We start from the raw sequence: 15,769 nt of genomic DNA, 5'->3' as shown, positions 1-15,769 counted from the left end.
ATGTCCTCTACCTCAGAAGGCAACAGGCCAAGTGCTGTATTTAAAATTCAGCATTCAATGACAAAATAAATATTTGATCTCCATCAATGCAGCCACTTATTCTGCCTGGTGCAACGTTCCCAAGAACAAAGAGGATCTCCAGTTAGTCATAAACAGTCGAAGCCTCTTTAAATAGCATTTTACAGCTGCACAGTGAGTACAATGCCCTACAGGAAACACACTGGGATTTCTCATGAATACCCAAAAAAATGAAATGCAAAGCCATGCACATTTCTAATGACAAAACACTAATTCAAGAACACTTTCTTTTACTTCAACAGTTTCTACTGAAGCAAGAGAAAAGTAATAACTTTGCACATCTGGCTCAAGGCCTTCACCAAGTTCTTTTAGTAACCACTCAAACTAATTGTCCACACAAGTCTCTTCAGCTCTTTCTGCAGCAGATGTCTGACCCAGCAGGCCAGCAGACAGACTTTCTGGTGTTTCTACGAGGAACAACACTAAGGAAGTCATGATCTGTAGAGAGAATGCTTCACTATCTGAAGGCCCAAAACAAATTTAAAAACAAAAAAAGGCATTTTTTTTCGGTTGGGGTTGACTAGTTGTTTGGGGAGGAAAAGACTGTCACAGATGTGATGTAAGTGAACAGAATTTAAATTATATGTCAAATTATTAAGAAAGTCTTTGTCGAAACATAAAGTATTTAGATATTATGTGGTGGGAGTTCCAAAATAACAAAAAAATGACTGATTTAACAATTTGATTTGCACTGGCCTCATAAAATGCTTCTGCAGCCACATGCTTCCTCTTCCTCCTCCACCTTTCTGTTCATCCTCTCCACTCCAATGTATTCGATCTATCCTTTACACAGTCTATGCCAAAAAAAGAGTTCATGCTCATCAACAAATTCTCTTTTTCCCAATAGAGATTAGGTCTCATCTGGTTGAACAGACTTCATCTTTAGTCTTTAGTGTATTAAACCCAACTGTACTTTATTCCATTGAAATAAGTACTGTCACATGTGGAACACAAAGTGCTCTACAGCCTATTTTAGGTAAACTGTTAGTTAGCATTTCATATCCTAATTTTTAATTAAATTTTACACACAAAAAACACAGTGTTTTATTTTCCAGAAAATGCATAGATTACTTTGCAACACATTTATTTTCCATTTAAAAAAAATGAAACAATAAAATTTGAACATTAGTTATTTTTGTTTTGTTTTCAAGATTAAGACAAAAAGGACTATGATTACCTTAACGCAGCAAGCAAACACCATTCATCAGTAAAAACAAAATATTCCTTAATTTTTTTAATTTAAATTTGTAGTTTTTTTAAGACATTACATTGTCCTCCACACTGAAAGCCGTTTCAAGCTGTTGCTTTATACAATTTGTACATATTTCAAGGGTGAAACTGGTCATATGTGAACGTAAAAGTTGTGGTTAGGTTCTTTACTTGAAATTTTCACAGATGTATCACGAAGAACCACATTAAAACCACAGAAGAAGTACAAATAAACCATGCAAAGAACTCGTACACCGGCGGTTCATTGAATTTCTTCACTTTTACAAACTTTGACACTGGGCAGAAATCACATGATGTCAGCACCAGGGTCAGGAACGCCGAGACAGTCTACTGGAAGGGGGGGTGGCACCCCCGAGACCCGCAGTTGTATGAAGGGATTTTTCTGCCACCACATTGCAAACAAAACTTTCAAAGTTAATGTAAGTAACCACATCGAGGCCTTTCCAGTAGACCCATATGCCATTCACAAGTACAGATAAAAACAGATGGTTGGGTCAGGAAGGACATTTCTCATAAAACTGAAGCCAAATGATCTGTAAATCACAGGTAAATTGGCTCTGACAACCATGCCAGAAGGAAAAACAAAAGTAGCTTTTTTATTCTACTACATCTGTCAGGAATATTACTTAGAATTCCCACATTATTAGCCGTAGAGTTGCGGTCTTTCCCTACACTTCATTCTAAACTACCTGTTACTACCATTTACAGGTTCAGATAATTATATATGTATGCAACAAAACAGGCAGTCTGTGTTTCATTAAAAATATGAACCTAACTACTCGTCCACAGTTGAATGCATCAGAATGGAAAGGAGCAGGGAACTCGCGCCAAACTGCATTTATTTTTTTTTCTGCTCATGATTTGAAAAAAGAAATGCTCTTAATATTCTTAATTTTCGTTAAATATTTCCTCCAAAATGTAACAAATCTCTTGTTTTTGGGTCTTTAAAGTTTCAAAGGTTTGGCACCACAACACGTTCAAGTTTTCCTTTAATTTACAGAGATTGTTGTGATAAATCCAAAAAAAATGGAACTGAGATTCAAAGCTTGATCAACCTCTCTTGCACATAACCAGCTTTAAATTGATAATCTGTTTGCTCTTCCCTGGAAAGAGTCTTTTTGCTGTTTCTAGGAAAGCGTATTTTTGTGTTGCTGAACACACAATTTCTCAGTCTTAGGTAACTGTGCCTTATTTTGTTATTTCTGACAGTTTAAAACTTACTTTTGCATCATTTCAAGATTTTTCTTGGATTTTACCACCTTGAACTGGAACATAGTGTATAACTGGGATAGTTGTGGTATTCTAATACTTTTGATGTGTAAATGTATGCACCCGCTCTCTCTCACACTGTAACTGTAAATGCCCCCCAGGCTTCATGAAATAACAGATGATTCACCATACAGGAAATACAAACCTGAAACTGCTCTCACTGATAGATTTCCTATTGCGCTTCAGACAGCAGATAGTTCTTCGATCTAAAAGCCTGCTCTGACCTCTGCCCTACAATGTTTATACCCTTTCATCAATATCTTTGTTAAAGTGCTCTGTCAAAAAGAAATTACGTTAGTCATGACACTGCTTGACATTTGGATCTTAAAAAATGAAGCAATAATACTGTTCAAATAATTATCTGAGGTAAAATGTCAAAGTTAATTTCTACTTCGAAAATCCCTAGTTTATAGCACTCCTCTCAAGTGAGATATAATGAGGAAATAACTGAGAACACAGGTGTGTTGTGTGTTTCCCGACAGCTGCAGGCTTCAGGTGCTGAGATCAGCCCAAAGGCTCTGGAGGAAGAGCGGTGTCAAGTGAGATAGTAGCTCCACAGGAGCTGTGTAGTGCATCAGGGCCTGAGTGATGTAACGTTTGGGGGGTGACTTCACCTCATAATGGGCAACCCTCTGGGACTCAGAGATGAGCTGAGCACTGCACACTTTGCAGTAGCTGTCTGTGAAAAGCCCTTGATCCACTTCTGTTGACTTCATCTGGAGAAAGAGAAAAACACAGACAAGATAAGAAGCCAGGGAGAAATGAGCCAACAGAAAAGAGTGGAAACTGGAACTGCGTTCTGTTATGCCTGTAAAGTCAGGAAAACGATACTGCAACTCAACACACACCATGAAACAAAACAATAATTTTAATATCAATGTCTTAGTCTCAATGTTGCCAATTAATATTTCATTACTTGGAGCATTTAGCGACAGATGCTAAACATCTTTGTGCAAAACACCCAACAAAGACTTCAGGCACAAAGCCAAACTTGTATTGAAGGCTTAAGGGATGAAACCAAAACTACAATTGACCATAAATAAATAAAACAATAACAGGGGATGACATTGACAGCTTTTCTCAAGTAATTTTTAAAAGACATGTGGCCTTTGTGATGTGTGTAAGCAGATATTCAAAGGAGCTACAAAGGACTACGGTGCAACACCTGGGCCATCTCTGCCTTCTATTACTAATTCAGCTCAGCTCCCATCATGGGCTCACATTTCATATTTGAAAGCAGTCAGGCTCAACTCTCCCCATTAATCAGGGACGTATTCATCTGAAGGAGCAGGGAAGATGTGAACTCAGTTCATTAGTTTGCATCAAATTTATGCAAACTGTTTAAATTGACAATAAACATATAAAAAACAACTTTGAAAATGAAAAGTAGGTTTATGTGGTTTGTTTTGGTCAGTAAGAATTCTTGGACATAGAAAAAGCTACAAAAAACAAGCTACAACAAGATTTCAATCAACCTTATAAATAGCCTACTAGCTGGAATATCCGAGACTAGACACCTAAAGATTACTGACAGAAATGTCTTTAATTGCAGTAAATCCTGAAAAGTATGTTTCATCTTTTTCTTACTTCATGGCCTTTGGATTGGTAAATAAATTATACCTGCTGTGGTTTGGGGAAACTTCCCACTCACACTTATTCACCTTTAGGCTACAGGTGCTGTAAATAATAAATAAGAGAGGCATGAACAGCACCCAGGAACAGGAAAATGAATAAAATGGAGGAATTTTAAGCTTTTGTTTTGGTGAATAAGCAACTTTTTCTTTCACTTGTTTACAAAGTTGTAGCTAGTATAAAAAATGGCATGTTGCATTCAATGACTTCACAAAAGAATTAATCTTTAGCTCGTCTTCAATTCTGCACTTTAATTCACACCCTTTTTTTAACCATAGTGCATCTTTTAATCTGGAGCGTTTGGATTAATTCTAGTTGTTTACTAATGTCAAATCGATTTTGAGAGCAGCACCGCAGGGAGCTCTGTCAAAAATGTTTGGTTGGGTGTTATTATGAATACACTAACGAGGCTAGCGTGTGTCGGTGTCGGACTGTTTTTTTTTTCTGTGCGTTTAACAAGTTTAAGAGATAGCATAGCCACAATAACGTTTTTTTTTACTTGTTCCAAACAAGGTTGGGAGTTACAGGTATTGTGAATATGCTAACCCATGTAACGTAGCTAACATGTAGCATGTTGAACTGTGTTTTCTTTTTTTGTACATGTATCTAACAGGTTGTTGTGAACACAGTCACAGTAACATTTATTTTAGCGATATAAGTCTGTTTTTTTTCCTTGTTGCAAAGAAGGATGAGTTGCAGGTATGTGTACTCAGTTAAGTCTGACTGACCATCATTGCGGCAGACTAAGAGGTAGTTGACTTGACTGAGTTTGAATGGAGTCAAGGCTTTGGAAGTGGAGCCAGAAGAGAGGCGTATAATGATATCTCTGACTTTATTGTCTCACTTAATCTGCCTCATAGTTCGGTGCACCTTATATGCAGCATAAATTCAAAAATAGACTATTCATTGATGGTGCGCCTTATAATCTGCCCTATAGTTGGGAAAATACTACACCTGTTTTTGATAGACCCATTGATCAGGTTTGATAGAAGTAGGATTTTGAATGTGCCCATGGTACCTTCTGCGTTTTGACATCCAGGAAGAACTGTTCAAGCATCTGGTGTAAGCAGCCAAAGGGCTGTTCTTGTTTCCCTCATTAAAGTTATGTTATATGTATTGAGTAGACCTTATTGCACAGCATCAGAATTAACTGAGGGTGTGACACAGTTTTTATGACAGGATTATGCTGTGTATTTAGTAGTCTCTTTAAAAAAAAATTGCATTCAAAAAGAAAGTTTTGTTAGTTAGTTCAGTGTTATAGGTCTGCAGGGTTACTCGTTTTTCCTGGAATTTCCAATAGCAGAATGGGAAACACAAGTTTCATTGCTTGTTTTGTTGATCCAACTTCTAGTTTAGGTTTGGGAGGCGTTCAACCTCCCCACCTTAGAAGACCCACTCTGATGAAAATTGTGTTTTCAAAGTGTTCTTGTGGCAATATTTTAATGATGGAAGACATATATAAAGAAAATTAAGATTGGGGGTTTAGTCAGACTGGGAAAATTATTTGGTCTGGACTGAGTCTGTTTAATTTGGTCTGTAGACTGCTGTCAAGCGGACTTTCCTGTTTGGAACCAAAGCTTTAAAACAAAACCATGTGACTAAAGATCTCTTCACTCATTGGCCAGGAGTTACGAGGGCAGGGCAAAACAACTAGACAGCGGTGTTAAAATAAACTTTCTAACAAAAAAACAGTTGGACTTTTTTCTGTTTGATAACATGACAATCATTGCTTTACATTTGTCCACGGCTCATCAGTTCCTTCATTCCTAGTGTGTTCACATCACGTGACGATCAGCTACGGTGGCTGTTTTGGTCCAGTTATTCCCCTCTCAGGATTGTATTCAGACCAAGGCTCAGTCCGATTGGAAATAAACCAGAACCACCTCAAAAGATCGGTGCTAGAGCGATTCCTAGTCCCGGACCAGGGTCCGCTTGGGTGTATTCAGACTGAAAATTTTGTCCGGATTATCTGGGGGGAAACGAACTCTGATTCACTTGAAACAAACCAAATGTGTCCAGTGTAGATACACGCTAACATTGTATCATTGTGAATCAGGAGCAGACAACTCAGAGGTGAATTTCTAATAAACTCCTGCAGCTCTGCAGAAACTATGTCCTAAAAAATGACTGTTTTTTTTTATTTTTTTTTATGAAAGACTCATTGACTACTTTTTTATGTTGGCATAAAACGGCATCATCATAATTAAAGACCACTGGGAACGATTTTAAAACACATCAAAAGATAATCTGAGTGGGAATTTTTTTCAGAGTAATGGATGGAAACAGCAACAATTTGCTTAGCATTTATAATGTACTTACTCACTGTCCCTTCTGGGAGTGCCCTATCCATTGGAAAGTCAAGCAGCAGGTGATTATCGTGAGTTTACTGTTTGAACAGTGTTTCCAAACGACCTTGAATGTTCTCAGTGAGTTACTCAGCAAAATGAGAACATTCATCACCAACAGCAGACATATTAACAATATGGCATTTAAATGAAAGCTTTAAAAGTGGGTCACCCCAAACCACAAAGATAGCTATTCACCTATTCTCTCCCCACATTTCTGACTATACAATACACCCTTAACCCTTGTGCTATCCAAGGCACTTTAACATTCGGAGTGGGGTCATCTGGACCCCACAAGACAATGTGCTCAATCTTTTGTCCTGGTAGGGGTAACACGTCAATGTAAGGGTGGGGTCATCTGGACCCCATAAAGCACAAGGGTTAAAGTGTGGTCACTGAAACCTGCATACTGTTATCATAATTTGTGCAATTTAAAAACACCAAGCAACAATTTTAACAGGCATGACAAATATTTACATTGAGAACTGTAGAGGTAATACTTGCATGACAAAGCAGGCACCTGTGGCTTTAAAGTCAGTGAAGAGTGCAAAAACATAATAAATACATTCATGTAGTAGGGTTTTACCGCATTATTTAAAAACAAAAAAGATATAGCAAAGCAACATTCAAGCTGAGTCATTTAGACTTTAGTTTTGGTTGCCAGTCACGGTGTCATGAGCATCTTTTCGAACCAGCAGAATGGCTTTCAGCTTGCAGTTTCTTTTCATTTTGTGCATTTAGTGTCACTCTCTAGAGACAAACATTAACTCATAGCAAAAAAAGCACTCTGAGTCGCTCCACTTCTGTTCACTGACGTCCAGCACCCCTCAGGTCACAGCAGGACTGATGGGACGAGGCAAAACATTGCAGGATCAGCGCTGCCTGCAGAGAAAGAGCTCCGAAAAAGAAGACTATAAATTAATCAGTAATGCCACTCTCCTCCACAGCTATGTAATCAGTTGGTAGCAGCTTTGTTTCCTGTTTAGATTGGGAAGAGAAAACAACAGAAACCAGAGACTTCAAGAGTTCTATCAGCTTGTGTTAACAGTGGAGCTGCTTCCTTGTTCTACTGGGCTCACATATGCTAGGAATTAATGATTTATCATCCTAATTTCTGTGGCATCAGTAGCATTATTTGTAGCAGGGGTACAAAAAAATAAAGCCCTATCTCGTAGATTTTCTAAAATACCAAGAAAAATGCTTTTATTACTGTTTTAATGTTCTTTTCCGTCGCAGCTTAAGATAAAAATATTTTTTTTCCTACAATGTGTACTAAAATAAACAGAATCTACAAATATACATTAGAACATATATGTTCTAATAGTAGATTCATTATGTAAGATGATCGTGATGCGAGATGCTTTAGACTTCTATGGGAATCCAGGTCACTGCGAAAAATCATTATATTTAGGAAAAAATGATGACAGACCAGTCTTAAGTACAGGAAAAACTAGTAAAAAAATTTCAAACAAAATTAGACAAACAAACATATTCATCTTGTTAGGCTTTCTCCCCAACACCTTTATGCTTTTCTTTAAAATGTTTGTGCTTGTCATAGAAAGCTGCTGCCAACAAGTGGCCGGGTGTAAACGTTTCCATGTGCCAGGAGAGTTTTGTATCTAAGAAGCTAAGACACTTTTCTGTATTTTGTGCCAGAGGAAATATAAACCTGTCCAGCTTCGTAAACTCAGCGGTGTCCCGTCCCTTACAGACAGTGCACCATCCCAATCAGAAGTGAAGTCAAACCATCATAGACATACAGTCTGATACAAGATGCAAATTTGTTTAGCAAGACATGTTTGTTATGCAGGTCATTCATTCTACAGGGCGTTCATTGTGTGAGGTACAATTGTACTTCACATCTCAGTGATGAACAACAATTCTTCAAATGATGGTTGTATTTATTGTCAGGAGTTCTCTACAGCTGGCCACTTAAAGACATTTGCTCTTCCGCCAAAATAACTAAAACCACCCAAGAATGGCTAAAAGCAAAACACTGGACTGTTCTGAAATTACCTTTTATGAGATCTGTGGTTTAAAAACTATTGAAAATCTGTCAATGGGACTGGAAAAACGCCATCTAAGACACCGTTTAAGCTGAGACAATTGGAGCAGTTTGCTTTCTGATGGTATGTTCACACCGGGCATGTGATGCATCTTCTTGAATGTGCTCAAAGCGCATTCTTGCGTTTAGCATAAGGTTTTCACTTGATTGTCGCCACCCGATTCTAGCACACGTCTGCCACCTTCAGTTGCAAGAGGCTTAGTGTGAAATGTTGAAGCAGTGCAAATCTCACAAATCTTGCTCCTGCTTTTTCTGCCACAGCTTCATTCCGCTATATGAAAGACCTGGGGCCTCATTTATAAATGTTGCGTACGCACAAAAGAAGGCGTACGCCACTCTCTACGCAATAGTTGAGATTTATAAAACGCAAACTTGACGGGAAAATGTGCGGTCCTCCACGCAAGCTCTGACCCAGGCGTACGCACAAAAACGGGTGAAATGAGAAATGGCGACACCGTCGGCAGATGGAAGAAACACGTGAAAGTGACAGTGTGTGCCAAATCGTGCTGGCATGTGCTGTGCTACACAATGTGGCACAGCTTAAAAACGTGCCTCTACCCCCTGGCGCTGATTGCTGTGTTGGCCCCGACCCTGAACCCCATCCCCACGCATTTGAGCCATTTGCTGCTGCTGTGCGCCAGCGTTTGGAAGTGATGCGTCGCTTGTAAAGAAAAAGAAGTGTGGAAAATATTATTTATTTAAGAATTCCCTCATCGTGCAGTTTATTTCAGTCAGGGCGATCTTGATTTCGCCCAACTCCTTGGCCACCTCTCTGATTGAACTACTGACTTCCCTCTGCATTTCAAGGACTGCATCGGTGAGGACGCGTCCACTGCTGGAGGGTTGAGAGCCGCGTGCCGTGGAGACGCTGGGGCTCAGCTGCAGCATCGTAACCACTGGCCCCGCTGGAACACCCAGCAACTAAAATAAAATTGTTCTATATTAATAATCTGTAATTGTGTAGCCTGCATACATGTGACTTGACTGCATTCATTTGAATTATTTCTCTTACCTGTGTCAGCCTGACCCTGGCGCGTCGGCGTCCCCTCCGTCTCAGTCAGGTGACTGAGGCGGAGGAGGACGCCGATAAGGGGGACTTAATAGGGATTCCCCAATAATAGCGGCCAGTTTCTCATCAAGAGGGGTCAGCTCCGGTCCCCCCCCCACCCCCACCCCCCCACGTGGCGGACACACTCTGCCGATGCAGCGCTAGACGTTTTTTTGCCTCGACTTTGATGTCCGATCATTTCTTTCATTTCTTTTTTATTTCGGCCACGTCCGAGGTTGTGAGGCTACAGCATTTTCGGCGTCTGCCACCGTTTGCCGCTCACGTGCCTTTTTGGCATTAGTAATGCCCACACTGTGCCCCAAACAACACTTTTCTCCTCTTTTCCACCTCGCCAACGATAACTTCTACTTCACATTGAGTGAAGTTACGTTTTTTTGATTTCCTCTCGGTGTTTGCCATGATTTAGCAAGCCATGAATATTAATTTGTGGGCGTTTCACGGACTATTTATGGGCAACTATGGGCGTGTCATGTAGCCGCAAAAGCTGCGCTGCATTTAGAATCGGTTGTGATTTATAAAGGGAAAGATGCGTAGGATGTGCGTGCGCACGGTTTTATAAATCCGAATATTTCTGTGCGTACGCACGTCCTATGTTTCATCCGTACGCCACTTCTGACGCAAATCCTACGCAAAGTTTTATAAATGAGGCCCCTGATGTCATACGTTTCTGACCGGGTACAAACCGCAAATATTAATTTCTCATTCATGATAAGTTTTCAAACAGTTGGCTCTATACATCACTACCAAATCTAAGGCCCTGATTGGTCAAAGTTTTAACCTGGTTTACACACATTCAATGGTCGTGCATTTTGTATGCAGAGCCTAAAAACGTTGGTAGAAATTTGGATCTCATGAACGGGAGTGTTTTGAACGCAGAGGCCTGAAACACAGATTTATGCGCATTTACATAGACTCTCCATTGAAAGTGGTCACTTGAACTGCCATGGGGCGGTTTGAACGTAAATACATGTTGACAAGTGCAAGTGTCTGATTGACAGTTTGGAAAACTGTTCAGCTGCACTGATTCCTCAAAAGGTTGTACAAAAAATATGCAATGTCTGGTTCCATTGCTTGATCTTCGATAACTTTAGATTAAAATTAATTTTTTAATTTTCAAGCTTTTTGGGGGTTCTTGTAAGTTTTTCCTGCATTAGCAAAGGAAAACCAACACTTGTGTTGGCAGTGTTAGAGTTAAATCTAAGTGGGTGGAGGTGTAGCTGTCCTTATAAACTTTCAGGAGGGAAGATTTCACATTTTCTTTAAATATTTTAGCTATTTACTAGATGTAGGGGTTACTATATAAACGCAATTTACATTTTAATACAATTTTAAGAATCAGAAATGTAGAACCCAAAGAGCAGGGCGCTAGATTGGAAAGCACAAAATCAAAAACTAAGAAATAAACTTAAACATGAAGAAACTGTGAACCAAGAGAGAAACAGAAAGGGTGAAGAGAGCAGATGACCTGACGAACAGGAAGACCAGAAAACCAGACATTTAAATACAGCTTTGAATCTGATTGATGAGCAGCATTTGTGTCCAGTTTGTTCCTTTAACAAACTGACATGGACAAATCAAATCAACCTTCCACACAGAAGAAGACTCCCAATAAATATGACTTTGCTATCAGCATCTAGTCTTCAAAAATGACTAAATGCTTTGAAAATTTTCATCATTTATTTTATTTATATTAAAATGCATCTGCTATTAAGCAAGTGGTGCCCACTGATTTATTAGAAAATAGCCAAGTGTTATGAGTCATGATCTAAGCACCAAAAACAGCTTCAGGTTTAATGATTGACTGTTTGTCTAAACTGTAATCATCAATTTCTGAGACGAAACTGTGGTTTCTTGTGGCAGCTTGATGTCATTCTGGGATTCCGGTGAAGTATTAATTTTAGGGACTCATTTGCTCTGTTTCTGTTGCAAATGATTATATGTCAGAGGTTGACAGGTATAGGAGGTGCCAAAATTAGATCAGTAAAAACAAGGCAGAATTTGAAATTCCTTCTCCCTGAACATAGATTGGTTAACCCATATTATATTATACCATTCATTCATCTATTAATCATCCATCATCTACTGTTCATCTGCAGCCGGATTCCAGAGGCAGCAGTCTAAGCAGAGATACCAAGACCTCCATATTCACAGTAACTCCTTCCGGTCCTTCTGGGGGAACGTTAAGGTGCTCACAGGTCAGGATGTCTCTCCAGTGTCCTAAGTCTTTCCTGGGGCCTCCCCTCAGTGGGGCATATCCAGATTACCTTTTCAAGAAGGTGTTGAGGAGGCGTCTAAAGAAGATACCCGAGCCACTGCAAATTACTTCACCAAATGTAAAGGAGCTACTGCAAGCTTCTCCCAACTGAAACAGCACCTCACCTCATTTTTAAGGACCCCACACTGAGGAGGAAACTCATTTCAGCTGCTATATCTGGAATCTTGATTTTCCTCAGTGGACTCAAACTGGAACCCCTGCCTATAAACTCTGTCCCTGACTGCACGGCAGTGGTGCAAAGGCTTGTCACCTAAAACAGCCCCAAAATAACTGCAGACTTGAGGAATTCTGGGTGAACCTTTGACACCCCAATGTCTCGGCACCACGAGCTTTGAGATTACCTCTATGACTTCAGCTTTGGTAAATGATGGGCTCATTCCTGAACTCCCACCTGTATTTTTTTATAGTATTTCAAAAGTAGGCTACTAAAAAAAAATTAGTAACAATACCAGCAGAAATCCTAATGTTTTTGCAAAAACAATGTTTTCTCATGTTTCAATATAAAAACAAGCAAGAAAGTGGCAGAGCTGTGAGAAGCTAGAAGGTCAGACATGAGAAAGGATATGCAAAAAAAAAGTTGAAGTTTAATTTGTTAATGAACCTCCCTGAAGAAAAGTGTATTCACACCGACTTTTACAAAGTGTGAAACAAACAGAACAACCATCATTCAATAGATACGAGCCACTATGTCACGGTGGAGGGTGGCTCGAGAGCCGGTTGGACCCAGATGCAGAGGCGGAGACATGAGGATCAGGGCTAGTGGGTTTAATTCACAAAACAAAAAGCGCTGCAGAGCAGGATGTCAGAACAAAAACAAAAACTCACCGTGGCGTGACAAGAAACATGGAACATGGCATGACATGAACACCAGACAGGAATAATGGACCAACACAGGGGGAAGGCAGAGACAAGACTTATATACAGACAGGGCAGACAAGACACAGGTGAACACGATTAGGGCAGATGGGGACCAAAGGAAGTAAAACTCAAGAAACATGACAAGACAGGAAACCTTTCAAAATAAAACAGGAAACAGAACCAAACAAGACAGGACAAGAACTAAAGCGAAAAACAAGACACAACAAACTGAAACCATGACAGTACCCCCCCCCTCAAGGAACCGCTCCGAGGTTCCAAAAAGTCACTTGAGGGGGGGATGCCCGGAGGACAAACTTCGACGGGCAACATAGTTCAAAGAGTCCGGAGGACGGCCGGGGGGCCGCGCCGTCCGGCGAGGCAGGTCTGGAGGACGGCCGGGGGGGCCGAGCGGTCCGGCGAGGCAGGTCGGGCATGGAGTCGTCGGGCGTGGAGTCGGGCGTGTAGTCAGGCTCTGGCGGGTCGGGCCAGCAGTCAGGCTCTGGCGGGTCGGGCCAGCAGTCAGGCTCTGGCGGGTCGGGCCAGCAGTCAGGCTCTGGCGGGTCGGGCCAGCAGTCAGGCTCTGGCGGGTCGGGCCAGCAGTCAGGCTCTGGCGGGTCGGGCCAGCAGTCAGGCTCTGGCGGGTCGGGCCAGCAGTCAGGCTCTGGCGGGTCGGGCGTGGAGCCGGCTGGAGGGTCAGGCATGCCCCTGGAAGCGGTGACCTGTCGGGGTGCAGGCGGCACCCCCCTGGGAGCCGGGACGGGTCGGGGCGCAGGCGGCACCCCCCTGGGAGCCGGGACGGGTCGGGGTGCGTCCGGGACCACCACCGGAACATGACGGGGATGGGGTGCATCCGGCACCACCACTGGAAAGGGATGTGGTGCGTGCCGGACCACCTCTGGAACAGGAAGGGGACGGCGGGGACGACGGCGACGACGACCCCCACTCAGGGCAAGACAGCTCCCAGTAAAGTCCTGGTGGCTCCCACTCCAGGGATATGAGGCAAACTGGGCCTGGTCAAACACCCAGTATTCCCTGGTCCGCTCTGCTTCTTGGCAGAAAGCCTCAAGCATCTGCATGTCCCGCTCTGCTGGGTCCAGAAAATTGGGTCGGTCCATTCTGTCACGGTGGAGGGTGGCTCGAGAGCCGGTTGGACCCAGATGCAGAGGCGGAGACATGAGGATCAGGGCTAGTGGATTTAATTCACAAAAAAACAAAAAGCGCTGCAGAGCAGGATGTCAGAACAAAAACAAAAACTCACTGTGGCGTGACGAGAAACATGGAACATGGCATGACATGAACACCAGACAGGAATAATGGACCAACACAGGGGGAAGGCAGAGACAAGACTTATATACAGACAGGGCAGACAAGACACAGGTGAACACGATTAGGGCAGATGGGGACCAAAGGAAGTAAAACTCAAGAAACATGACAAGACAGGAAACCTTTCAAAATAAAACAGGAAACAGAACCAAACAAGAAAGGACAAGAACTAAAGCGAAAAACAAGACACAACAAACTGAAACCATGACACACTATTTCATTTCCGTGTGTTGACGTGGTACACCATTATAGTATAACGCTCACTTAGTGACTGACCAGCAGGCTGATCTTTTTTCTGCAGCAAGCCTGATCAACATTTTCTCAGAACCACCAATGCCTTGGAGGCTTATTTAGCTATAGCTTCAAACAAATCAAAAGTCAAATCTGTCCATGTAGTGTCATTATACAAATGCAATACATGGAAATAAAATGCTTTCCACAAAAGGTTATTGTGCAAGCCACCTAGTTCCCCAGGTTTATGAACTGTTAGGTTAGGAATCTGTATCACAGTAGAAAATATGTATTTTAAACAGCAAATTGGACACTGAACACTTGTTAGAAGCACATTTGCTGCAAAGTTACACTGTGCCAATATTGGAGATGTACCAAGAGCAATAATGAGCCACAGATGAACTGCTTGTATCTATTTTTTAATGCACTCAATATCATTTTCCCCCTATTTAACACTGAATATAAAAAAGCAAACAACAGGTAATGTGCTAAAAAGATGACATTCTTTGGCTGCCTTTATTGTTGATTGATAATTGTATATGGACCTATGCAAATCAAGAATTATGTACATAGCATCACAGTTATACAAATGTTCTGCCAAGAACTGAAATGTGTGACTAACCAGTGCCTGTGGCCTTCCTGTCATGGAGCCAGGTCCAAATATATGCAAAAGAGAAGAATTACATGTAAAATAAGTAAGTACCCCCAGTCCAGAAAGATTCACTAACATTTGTATGTCATTTTTTCAGGATGTGTAGGTTAAAATAAGCCTAACACACACACACATGCACATCCTCACACTAAAAGAGGACACTTAAACACTATCTTTCATTTGAGTCTTCAGTATTTCTAAAAAAATAACTAACAGTAAATATCCTAATATAATAGGTGCAATATTTCAGTACATGTTTTTATAGTTTTATTCTTGGAAAATGTAAAAACTATACACTATATCCTATTGTTGTTATTGAGTGGATACTAAATGTGTGTGTGTGTGTGTGTGTGGGTGGGGGGGGTAAATTGGTGTGGGCTCTGTAATCTGCAGAGTGCTCCTAACCATTCCTCTATAGTGCAGAAAGCAGGGCCAAAAAGCTTTCAAGTTAAATACTTATATGATTATATCATAACAATTGCAATTTAAAAAAAAAAATCAAAAGTAGAAAAAAATAGTCTTTACCTCAGCCTATGAAACCTATTCAAAAGCAAAGGCAACATTGTTTGCAAGTTATGACGTTTTTCTTGTCTATTACATGTTGTGCTACCTCAACTCTACAAGACAAGACCTTGAACACGCTGAATGTGAGTTCTTAAACATAATTTCTCATTTCTCTCTTGTGAAGTTGGTGCTTCCATAAATTAATAAGAATGCTACCCATAAGTCACTACCAAATCAG

General features: G+C 41.0%; 1 protein-coding gene across 6 annotated transcripts in view; it reads right to left on the bottom strand.

The window, feature by feature from the left end:
- Nucleotides 1-15,769, bottom strand: part of zmat4a (zinc finger, matrin-type 4a) — a 176,944-nt gene that overhangs the window by 140,984 nt on the left and 20,191 nt on the right. For 3 of the 6 annotated variants that reach the window (XM_078952558.1, XM_078952555.1, XM_011479572.4), the window contains exon 2: nt 3,192-3,293. The exons of 2 other annotated variants lie outside the window; for them this stretch is intronic. In XM_078952558.1, the coding sequence (XP_078808684.1) occupies nt 3,192-3,293 (102 nt within the window). Of the gene's footprint in view, nt 1-3,191; nt 3,294-14,997; nt 15,037-15,769 lie in introns of those variants that run through there. One more of the 6 variants, XM_078952557.1, reaches the window with a different exon arrangement.

Source organism: Oryzias latipes, chromosome 9 (genome assembly GCF_053564925.1).
Source record: "Oryzias latipes strain Hd-rR chromosome 9, Olatipes_Hd-rR_3.1".
In the NCBI taxonomy this organism is placed as follows: Eukaryota; Metazoa; Chordata; class Actinopteri; order Beloniformes; family Adrianichthyidae; genus Oryzias; species Oryzias latipes.
This window is presented reverse-complemented; position numbering and strand designations above follow the sequence as displayed.